Genomic DNA, 12904 nt, shown 5'->3' on the forward strand with positions numbered 1-12904 from the left:
TTTCGATATAGACATACAATTGGAATCTAAAAAAATAACAAGCTGTTTTAAGGTGTAATGGCTGTCTTGCTTTAGACTTTTTATTTAGATTCGAACTGGTATGAAAAATTTATATACTAAGTCCGTCTTTACAAGATTCATTAAGACAGATTCATAAATGCGAGTAGTAAAACTGTGTGCATTTTATTTGATACCTAGATTTTAAATGCTGTTGCCGGTGTTTTTATCACAGCCCAAAATGGCATTCAATAATGAAAACATAAACAAAACATGTAATATAAAGAGGAAAACAACTCTGTGCCCATAGGTGTTAGATTATGTAGCATATGTTCTAATTTATTACTTTATGGAGATTATTCACTTTTCTACATGCACATTTCGTTCTGCATGGTTGATATTATGGGTAAATATATCGAGTATGTAAAAACATATCCCAGTGACAACCTTGTTTATTCTATGCTTGGATGATCTGTTCGACACTTGAAACGAACGTTTATAGTTAAGGATACGCAGTCGCTAAGACGCCTGGAGTGTGTTTAATATTGATTTTTGTATTCGGATTATATATAAGCAATTTGAAATATGAACGAAACGTATACATGTACTTAAAAGTATATTGAATTCAATCAAATATGAAGCGATGATCAATGCAGTCATATAAGCGGTTATATAAGAAATCGTATAATTGTACGAAACCTTGTACTCATCATACATTCTATGGCGGGTAACTAAGTTTTAACAACATTAAGACAGGTTAAGTCTTTTAAATCCTTCTTCTTTCACAAATGCTGTTATCTTTATACGTTTACATCTCTAGGTTGCATTTAACAATTGACGAAATGTAGAAAGAATCGCAGCATACGATGAACATTAACACACACAGTGAGATTCGACTGCAATGCCGTATCCTTTAGAACAACAGAGTAGTATTGCCAATATATCGTCCAGTTTGAACTATCAGTGGTAGTAACGTAGTTCTTATCTTAATAATGTTATTTTTAATAACGTTAAGTCTGTCGTTTAGTAAATCTTAACAGTAATCGTATTTAAAAATGTATTGCATTTAATACCCGACACATATCTACGCAACATAGATATACAATTCCTGTTATATTTATCAATTACGGAGGGTTTGACATGCGCTATAAATGAAACAACAGCGACATACCCTGGATTAGTTTACCAATAGACAACCCGTAGGCTACTGACAGTACTCTTAAATAAAAAAACAAGTCAGTTGGAATGTGCTTTTTGCATTGATTAAAAGTTATTGGTAAATTGATGTTATAATTGTTTTCATGTTGCTTCATTTTGAATCCGTATTTATTGTTTCTTACATTTTAACGATCAAAAGCCGGCGTCTACCTTGTTCGCTCTTTCCAATTATTTGTAGTATGTATTTCCTCAAAAACAGCATGCATACTTTAAAATAGATACCAAAACACATCGAATAATTGAAATTGTTTTTGTGTAATCTTAAACTGCTTATACTTATCGATATTTGTGTTTTAAAGATGATGATAGAGCCACAACGTGTTTCTTCCGAACGTTGATTTCCTTCGACGATGTAGCTAAATAAAACATCATGGCGAATCTAGCCGATGTGTTCACTGAGTCGGAAAGAACTAACTGGCTGAAGGCATGGTTGGCAATTAATATTGCAAAGTCTGGCCCAGAGCAGTTCGCGGAGAACGAGGCTAGAACTCTACAAGGCAATATATACAACGCAATTTTGACAAGTGGCGCAGTCGCGTGTACTGGCTGTCAAACAGCAAACTTGCTGAAATGCCCTTCGTCAGGGATATGCAAAAAACGTGGAGCGCAAGGGCTATGCACATCTATGCATGACACCGCGTCCAAAACACCTGCTAATGTTTGCATTAAAGTCCTTAACGAAATTGCAAAGCAACATAAATATCACAATCCTTCGTGGAAAATTACAGTAGCGATCCACTGGGCATCAAATCCATGGGAAATTGCCAAGGCTTATTTTCCTCCAGACGGTTACGCGGAAAAGGCGTCGGCTCAAGATACTGACTTCAACGGCATCATCAGTTTTTTGATGAACTGTAAACACTTCGATAACAAGTTTTCGTTCCCCATAGCTCCAGGAAAAACACATCCACCATGCCTTTTAACAAAGGTTAATATATTTGATTCATATTTAATCTATCTTTTTGATTAAATCCTTCAAAAATACCACAATAAAAATGTAACATTCCGTCCCTGCGTTGGTCTGCGAAGTCGAGTTCACTGAAATCAACGGTTGTTTCTTTTCACTGAGAAAGCAACACATGCTATTGTTGTGCATTGTTATGTCAATGTGGCTTTTACTTTGCAATCTTGGACATATATGTTTGTAACACTTCTTACCAATCAAATGTTGTTTTTTTATGAATAAGCATAAGTGGATAAACTAAGACCGCTTTATGTCTTTCTTTGTTCTACTGTGGAAAACACGTTTCTTTAGAATGAAGTTATAAAACATATGCATTTTTATTAATGTTTTGTTTCAAACATACTTTATTGTCTTAAAAGTGTATTTTATCTCACAAATGTGTTCATGAACACTATGAATATAATATAATCGGCTATTTTGGAATGTTCACGCAAAGTTTGGAATAGGGTACTGTTAGCGGTAAAAGTCACAAACTAGCATAATTTCATAAGGCAATACTTACCTCGCATATGATTTTAGGCGCGAGACATAGGAAGAACTGTACGTCATTCGTCTACGTGCAAAGTCACAGACACAGATCTTCAGGGCATGTTCATAACACTGACTAGCCTGTTGACTGACCAAATATGTCTAGCAAACGACGTTGCTGCGCAGGAGGCTGTTAGGAAGCTAGCAAAGGTATTTTATAATCAATAATGGCGAATCAGCCTATATATGTGCGTTTATCAAACATGGCATAAAGTACCCGTAGATGTGAAACATACAGCGTTGTTGATTTTTGTGATTATTATTAAATAATAGGTTCGCATAGGAAAATGTATTGTACAATATGATTCCTGATATATGACCATATAGATATGATATATTTTTAATGACTTATTTTACAATTATCGTATCATTCGTTGAAAGCCAATTATAATATAATGGGCCGCGTCGCGACAAAACCGACCTAAATGAAATTGATAACGTTATTGGGAAAACCAGCTTTAACCGACGTCATAATTTTACCCAAGAAGTATTTTAGTGTTTGGTGTAAAAATAGCTATTTGCGGAATTGTGAATTTTTGAATAACATGATGGACGAAGAAATGGATGTAAGTATTTGGTTGTTCATGATTGTAGTGTTATGAACGTTTCTGTTTGAAAAATGTTAATTTCTATTGGTCTTATAACATGAACCGTCTGAAGTGAAAGCAAAATAAAATGTTGCAGATTTGCTCAATAGCAATAAGAAATGTAGTAAATTTTTCTCAATCCAAATCGAAAGCCGTGATAGGTATGAAATGCGTTATAAAACTGTTTTCTTTCTGTACATTTGTAGTTTGCAAGCATGTATTTATCGTGGATAGTTGAATAAATACTAACATTGCTTAAACGAGCAACGAAAAGTGGTGCACGTTGTTATTAGAAAAATATGATTATCATTTGAGTTTTGACATTTCAAAATGATCGTTTCTTTGTTGTCATTTAATAATTATTGTTTATATATGACCCTTATTGTCCTACCAGGTGTGTGTAATGTATGACGCTATATTCTCAAATCTTTTTCTATAAAGAAGGAATGTAGTTAACAATTGTTAATAGTTTTATTTGATCGTTCGTCAAAAAGTTGTAACTCTGTTACTCTTGTATCTTCAATGCAATTGAGTAATTAAATAGTAATTAAATTAAATGCGTTTTAATTCCCTTTTATTATTGTTTAATTTGAGTTACAATGCTATGACGTTAAATTTTATTTACACTTAAATGTATTATGAATATTGCTGGGCCAAGTGTGAGGTTGAGCGCTCTATAACCAGGTTTAAACCCCCAATGCTTTGCATTGACCGTTCCAAGGCGGTGACCCCAGCTTTATTCATATTTTGTGTTTATGTTGGTTTGTATTGTGCTGTATTGTGCTGTTTTGTACTGTTTGGGCAATCGGTCACTTGCCTTAAATAAAGGACCAACTAATTGTTTTAATGAAAATTCAATACTGCTCCAGCAGCTGGAGTTTCACTTCTTTATAATGCTTTGAAGCGCTATGGAATTGATGGTCAGTAGTTCAATTCCTGTCTTCGGAACATTTTTATTAACTCGTAATATTTGTCATTTGCAGATAGTTACATGCAAGTTATTTCTTATTTAAATAATATTGAATTTTAATCCCGTTACCTTGCCTAGATTTAATGCGATTTAATAACAAATTAAGCGCTTCAATATCACCTATAAGCAGAGTGCAACATGTTTAAATGATTATTTTTTAAATGATTTTTAAGTGACTTAAGACCATGCGATGTCAATTTAAAGTTAACATTTATGTTAGATCTCTTATTACAGTACATCCCTTTCAAAAAGATATTATGTATTAAGGATTCAGAAGAATTTATGAGATTGCCATTTCATATTATTACAGGTTTTGGAGAGTGTTCTCTCGCAACATTTTTAATTAACACCCGTTTCGACACCATTTGCTTCACAAGAGCTCTGTGATTCGCCGAACGGAAATGATGAGATCGAGACAGACGATGGTCCACATGAAATCATTGTATTATTGGAAGGGCGTGTTCGCGATTACCTTTCTCATCAAGAAACAGTGAAGAAGATAAAGGGAGTGATGATGTTGATGATATAGAGGATTTCGAACCTGGTAACGATGCAGAATTTTCGAAAATACAGAAATTTTGCTCTGAAGGGTTTGGTTGCAACCGTGAACGCGCTAAAGCACTTAGTGCTGAAAAAGTTCGAACACATTCTGAACGTCAGAGAAATGGAGAAAAATGATAAAGATCTTTATCTGATGGGCATATTGCAGGACGACAGAAGTTCTGGTGTCACCAAAAGAGGAATGAAAAGGCAGCGTAGTAGATACACATTACAGTTCAGTGGAAAAGTAGTGTTGCGAACAACATTTTGTGTGTGCTATGATATAGTAATAAGTGCACGGAAAGGTATTATGTCGCACATGTCAGAACATGTTGTCGTGCCAAGAAACCACGGAAACATGGGCAGACGTTATTAGGTTGCACAATGCTTCGACGACGTTCAACGTGGTGTGTCATATCTTCTATTGTAAGAGCCTCTAGAGACGCGACGGCCATGAGAGTATGCATATTGAAGGATCCTGCATTCCGGTTCGGGGTTGCTGGTAGACCTGGTATCGTTCACGCTGCCGGATTGAGCAACGCCAGACAACACGACCTGCATAAAACTGTTCGAACTCACGTTCGTCCTGCGTTTCAGAACTGTTTGTGTCCTGAGCCACAAGAAGAATAACTTCAGGAAAATGTATTTGACAAACACTATGTTTAACAGCGTTGTATGATAAAAACTCGTGTGTTTCATTGTAATGTTGTCAAGCTTAATCTTCCTATCCATGCTGTTCGACCGTTGCTAGACAACGGTATTTAATTATTGTACTTTTATTTTTTTATTTTACTATTTATTAAAATATGTTTATAAACGTAATGATCGTAAACGACGTTAATTATTTATTACCGCCTGAAACATATTTATATAACGTTGGCTCGCTTCTGAGCGCGTCTAAAATGATATCGACGTTAACATAAAAATGGAGAGCTTTAGTGACCTTACGTCATCGCGCATATCTTCGGCATCTTTTTCCCGATTTCAAATATGTTTGCATCAATATTCTACACATAAAATATACTATTAAATTTAATAAAATACTGAAAATGAAAAACTTTGTCATTAAGGCCGGTTTTTTTCACTACGCGGCCCAAATGTATTACTGAAGGGTAAACGGTAAACCTAACAACGCGATCTATATACTCTTCAATATGTATCAATATTTATATAACATTTTAAATGTAAAATCGTGTTTGTTATGAACATGTGTTTAAATACAGTCTTTGTCTGTATAGCTACAAACCGACGTTCTGAAGCTAACAACGGAGGAAATTATTAATTTGTTAGAATCTGCACGAAATAAACTAAAGAAAGTAGACCATATAACTGAAAATATAACTAAAGCTATGGATGAGATGCGTATATACATTGAAAACTGTAGAAAAGATCTCAATGCACACACAGACAAATGTAAGATGGAACTTGATGAACACATCAGCAAATGTAAAAAACAACTGGATGGACATCGTCAAATGTCTGCAGAAACAGACTACGATGAATCTTGTAAAGGTATGTAGAGTCTTGTAAAGGTATACTTCCGATTGCATGGCAATGTAATTCAACGAACAATATCATCAAGCTTATAATTCTGAACACTCAACGTTTGTGTGAAACGTGATTAACTTTCAAAATATTCGCTATTATTTAGTTGCATTTTTGAACATCAAACCATTTATGTAAATGCTAAAACGTTTGCCAACTGCAAACAATGTTTTGATCATGTGCGCAGGATTTAAACGATATCCCCATGTAAAGTTTATGTAGCAAAGTGAAGAACATTCCACGATTACTTCACACAATTGAAGTTCAATATTTTTAATTGTGCAGTTTATAAAAAATGAAATACTACTTTGTGATATGACTATATGATATACATGTATGCTTGTTGAGTCGTGCGTAATTTTCATAAAGTTGTTATATCACAAATATTCTATAAATATATGACTATAAATATTTATAATCATAATAATAAATAATTGGCTTTATATTTAAACCCCCACATACGAAGTTTAGGGGGGTATATAGGAGTGAACCTGTCTGTCGGTCTGTCTGTCTGTCGGTCGGTCCGTATTAAATGTCCGCTCTATTATTCAAGTTGTTTTCACCCGATCTTCACCAAACTGAGTCAGATATTGTATCTAGATGATATCTAGGTCAAGTTTGAATATGGGTCATGCTGAGTCAAACTCTTGGTTACCGGGTCACTTTTTACGGGTGTATTCTCTCTTATTTTTCATCCGAGCTTTACCAATATTGGTCAGACGTTGTAGCTAGATGATGTCTAGGCCAAGTTCGAACATGGGTCATGGTAGGTAAAGAAACTAGGTCACGAGGTCATTTAGTGCTTTTAAAAAATTGAGCATGGAGACCGCTCTCTAATGCAAGAAGTTTTCATCCGATCTTCACCAAACATGGGCAGAAGTTGAATCAAGATGATGTCTAGGTCAAATTTGAATATGGGTCATGCCGGGTCAAAAACTAGGTCACGGGGTCCGTTAGTGCGTTGTAAACATTCAGCAAGTTTTCCGCTCTCTAATTCAAGTAGTTTTTATCCAATATCTTCACCAAACTTGGTCAGAAGTTTTATCAACACGATCTCTACGCCATGTTTAAACATGGGCCACGCCGGGCCCAAAACAATGTCACGGGGTCACTAAGCTCGTTTTTTTAACATACGCATGGTGACCGCTCTATAATTCAAGTTCTTTTCATCCGATATTCACTGAACGTGGTCAGAAGTTTTATCTAGATGATATTAAGATCAAGTTCGAACATGGGTCATGCCAGATTAAAAACTAGGTCACGGGGTCACTTAGTACGTTTTACACATTCAGCATGGTGTCCGCCCTCTAATGCAAGTAGTTTTCATCCGATCTTCATCGCACTTAGTCAGAAGTTGTATTTAGATGATGTGTAGGTCAAGTTCGAACATGGGCCATGCCGGGTAAAAAACTAGGTTACGGGGTCACTCAATACGTTTTACACATTAAGCATCGAGTCCACTTTTTTGCGAAGACCACATGCAAAATATTCTGTGTCAATGCGGCATGTGGGTGTATTCGTCGCGTCTGTGACAAAGCTCTAGTTGTCGCGTGTATGCAAATGTTAATCATCCACAATAATACTAAATACTCGATTGTGTTGATGTGTCAAGCCGCCATCTTGAAAATAGGTTCGTGTGGAGTCGTGCGGCTTTTCCAATTTCAAGATTTGCATACTATAAATAGCCTTCACATTGACATTGCAGAGGTGGTTAATTTCTTGTGGAAAAATGTCAACAGGTGATGTAGTATGGAACATACTCATAACGAACGGTTTTGTGTTACTTACTGACACTATGTAAACAATTTATAAAACTGGAAACATATTATGAGAGTTCTAATGAATTACAATATTGACCTGATTTTGCTGCATTTTTTATCAGCAAACGATGATGACCAGGTCATGTTTTTTTCCCTTAACGCTCGCATAATTTTGGATTGTTATATCACGTGATTTCAAGCGAGCTCTATGATCACAGCTCAAAAACAACCCCCGGTTCCACAAGAACCTACCATACAAATGATCATTTTATGATGAACACTGCTTATGATCAGATAATTTATTAATCTTACCTTAATGATTTGTTTTAGAAAATTATCTAAGCAACCTCAGTATATAAATACATTCTGTCTTCTCTCTTCAGATTTTCGCAGACGGTTGATGGCACATTACGATGACACTTCTAGCAATATTCCTCTTTCGAACTTGGATCAGAGTCTTGATAAGCGTATAGAAGATATATACGCAACGCCGAATATACACCGAATTCAAATTCAAAAAGATGGAAAACGCATTAAACAGGAGCAAGTACTGACATACACAGATATATTTTACACAGATGGTGAGCCCAATCGACGTATATACCTACAAGGTGAACCCGGCAGCGGAAAATCTACATTTTCAGCTAATTTAGTTCATAACTGGTCCCATGGAATCCAGCTAACGTCGGCAACCCCCAGTAAAACTACTGCATTCGATGACGTTTCAACAATTCAAAAATTCAAGTTCTTATTTTTCGTCACATTGAGAGATTCGAGAGGTCAGGCAGATGTGACGCAGATGATAAAGAAGCAACTTATTGATACAACATTTTCCGAAGACGAACGAGCCGATGTGTACAAACTTTTCGTACAAATAATGAACACTGAAATCTGCCTCGTAATACGGGAAGGTCTAGATGAATGGGTGCCTCCTGATGGTAGAAATCATGGCTGGATTTCAGAACGACAAGTGCACTGTACTAACGACATCTCGACCATGGAAACTGGCTGATGAACGTATCAAGAATTCGGATATCGAAAATCTTTTTGAAATCGAGGGGATTAGTAATCCGTATGCATTTAGTAAAAATATAATTCGATGCCTAATTGACCCCTCGAAAGATCTTCAAGAAACTGCGATTAAATTGCAGTCGTTCGTGGGATATCGTGAGCTCGTATCATTATTTTCTTCACCAATGTTGTACAAGCTTGTCATATATACCTGGGTAAACACATTTGAGGAGGAGGAGGAACATTTTTTGGAATCGTCACTACTCTGCTTGAAAGTCTTTGTAAAAAAGCCAACAGTACGACTGGTTATTTTAACGATTCAAACCCGCCACCAGTGCACTGTTTTTCTAGCACAAGTTACCTTCAGCCAAACATTGAACACTTAGATAAGCTAGCAGAAGTAGCTTGTAAATTGCTTTTCTCTTCTGAGAGAGAATCGTCTATTGTTTTCAGTGACATAACATTATCCAACTATTTTTCTCCGGATGAGTTCGAAGTTCGCAAGAAGTTTGCTCTCAGGGCAGGGATATTAACAAATAGGAAACATAAAAGTCGAACAGGAAGATCCAACTCATTTGTCAACAAATCTGTGCAGGAACTTCTCGCAGCATATCATATCGCCTGCAATGCATACGTCATTGATGACGTCATATCAAGATACCTTAAACTCAAAAATACATCATATCTCGAAATATCGCAAGTTCTCATATTTCTGTGTGGAATGAACATCTCTGCTGCGAATAAATTGTCAGCTTTGATGAATCAATATGACCTTACACATTGCGATAAATATAAGGATTTTGATGCTGAAGGGTGTCTGGATTGGGATCCCTGTGAGTTTCAGCGTATCATTGAGTCTGGAATCAGTGAGGCAGTAGCCAACAAGCAGGAAAGCATACAGCTGAAACTTAGTCACTTTTATCTTGATGAAAGCAACATAAGAGAATTACATGACATATGGCCGACAGACACGTGCAACGTCGAGGTCTTAATTGTCATGCTTACCATGGATGACTTTCTGAGTTCACCTGCACTTGGCGAGTCTACAACTCATTTTGAGTTTAACCTGTAATCGTGCCAAACTTTGAGGCAATTGTATCTTTGGGGCAGCGGCATATTGCTGAGAGGTAAAATACACAAATCTATACGATATACAATACATGCAACTAAATGACATTTAAAGACTACGGTAATGCTGTCCGTGATATGTTATTTTTAACAACAGATACTGACATCGATTTCAGTTTTATAAATTTGTTGTAGATGCTAGATTAAGACTGATCTTAGGTACGCGTTCTTTCCGTTAACTAAATAGCATTAAATCACAAGACCACAGTTGAAAACGTTCATGAGCGGAAATAATTTCGTAACGATTCGTGCCTTTAAACTGTATGTTCCTAATAATAAAGTACATTGGTTGAATTGTTGTAAGAATGGACCAAAAATGAAAATATTGTGTGATCATTGAGCTCGTTAAAATCTGTCTCAGTGAAACTTTTTTCAATAAAATATCGTTTTTTGAAAAGCAAATAGAACATTTAAGATAAGCCGATACGTACAAATTATGTACAAGTATTGCCTGTCCTTCCATTCACAACGAAACGCAAGTATTAACATAGATTAAGAAGATTAATCATGTGATCATTGTATGACCTATCAACGAAGACCTGGACTTAGTCTAAATTGGGGTTGTAATGAATGACATCAGTCGTTTCATTTATAGCAACGTGCGTCAGATTTTCAGTTTAAACCTATTTAGTTTGGCTCTGTTGCATAGAAGCCTAAAGCTTATTTGAAAAGCTCTATAGTCCTTGTTCTGAGAACGGGACCTAAATCACCACTGCATAATACTATTCTATTTGGTTCCAAAATGAAAAACACATAATTTCTTAAGTATACAGCTACATATTGTATGCTTAAATATCTGCTTTAAACACGTTATCGGCTATGGAGATTTGACACTAAACTTTGAAACAAAAATACGATCAAAGATGGAAAACGCATAAAACATGAGCAAGTACTGACATACACAGAAATATTTTACACAGACGATGAGTCCAATCGACGTATATACCTAAAAGGTGAACCCGGCAGCGTAAAATCTACATTTTCAGCTAGGCTAGTTCATGACTGGTCCCATATAGATAAGGTTTCTTCGGCATCTCATTCTTCTGGCACTACAGAATTTGATGACGTTTTAACAATTCAACAATTCAAATTCCTATTTTTCGTCACATTGAGAGATGCGAGAGAACAGGCAGATATTACGGAGATGATAAAGAAACAACTAATTGATACAACATTTTCTGAAGACGAACGAGCCGATGCGTACAAACTTTTCGTACAAATAATGAACAATGAAATCTGTCTCGTAATACGGGAAGGTCTAGATGAATGGGTGTCTCCTGATGGTAGTAATCTAGCTGAACCTTCCATGGCTGAATTTCAGAACGACACGTGCACGGTACTAACGACATCTAGACCATGGAAACTGGCTGATGAACGTATCAAGAATTCGCAAATCGACATTCTTTTAGAAATCGAGGGGATTAGTAATCCGTATGCATTTAGTAAAAATATAATTCGATGCCTAATTGACCGCTCGAAGGATCTAGAGAAACCGCGATTCAATTCGAGTCATTCGTTGAAGATCGTAAGCTCGAATCATTATCTTCTTCACCAGTGTTGTACACGCTTGTCATATATACCTGGGTAAACACGATTGAGAAGGATAAACATTTGAAAAAATCGTCATTGTGTGGACTGTACACTATTCTACTTGAAAGTCTTTGTAAAAACGCCAACCTTATCACTGGTTATTTTAACGATTCAAACCCGCCACCAGTTCACTGTTTTTCTAGCACAACTTACATTCAGCCAAACATTAAACACATAGATAAGCTAGCTGAAGCAGCTTGTAAATTGCTCTTTTCTTCTGAGAGAGAATCATCTATTGTTTTCAGTGACATAACATTGTCCAACTATTTTTCTCCGGACGAATTTGCAGTTTGCAAGACGTTTGCTCTCGCGGCAGGGATATTAACAAACAGAAAAGATAAAAGTCGGACAGGAAACTCTAACTCATTTGTTCACAAAACTGTGCAGAAACTTTTCGCAGCATATCATATCGCCTGCAATGCATACATCATAGATGACGTCATATCCAGGTACCTTAAACTTAACATTACATCATATCTCGAAATATCGCAAGTTCTCATATTTTTGTGTGGAATTAACACCCCTGCTGCGAATAAATTGTCGGCTTTGATGAATCAATATGACGTTATCCACTGCGTTGAATGTGATAACCAGTATTATGAGTGTGAGTTCTCGGATCCATGTACATTTCAGCGTATCATTTAGTCTGGAATCAGAGAGGCAGTAGCCAACAAGCAGGAAGGCATACAGCTTAAACTAAGTCACCTTTATATTGATGAAAGCAACATAAGAGAATTACATCACAATTGGCATACAAACACATGCAATGTCCAAGTCTTATATGTACGTCTAACCGGGAATGACTTCCTGAGTTCGCCTGACCGTGGCGCGTCTACATCTCATTTTGAGTTTACCTGTCATCGTGCCACACTTTGAGGAAATCGACTCTATCGGGCAGCGGCATATTGTTGAGAGATAAAATTCACAAATCTATACGATATACCATAAATGTCATTTAATGACAGTAAATGTCTACGGTATCGTTGCACGTGATAGGTTATTTTAACAACAGTTACTGACATCGATTTCAGTCTTATAAATTGATGTAGATGATTGACTTATACTG

At 36.2% G+C, this 12904-nt stretch overlaps 1 protein-coding gene across 1 annotated transcript; it reads left to right on the plus strand.

The window, feature by feature from the left end:
- Positions 1 to 1585: 1585 nt before the first annotated feature.
- Positions 1586 to 12533, plus strand: LOC127869693 (uncharacterized). Its single transcript, XM_052412350.1, has 6 exons — positions 1586 to 2143; positions 2699 to 2857; positions 6043 to 6316; positions 8493 to 9020; positions 11505 to 11672; positions 12472 to 12533. Exons 1-6 carry the CDS (start codon positions 1586 to 1588, stop codon positions 12531 to 12533), a joined length of 1749 nt encoding a protein of 582 aa, XP_052268310.1.
- Positions 12534 to 12904: the final 371 nt, after the last annotated feature.

This window comes from Dreissena polymorpha, chromosome 2 (assembly GCF_020536995.1).
Source record: "Dreissena polymorpha isolate Duluth1 chromosome 2, UMN_Dpol_1.0, whole genome shotgun sequence".
NCBI classification, from domain to species: domain Eukaryota; kingdom Metazoa; phylum Mollusca; class Bivalvia; order Myida; family Dreissenidae; genus Dreissena; species Dreissena polymorpha.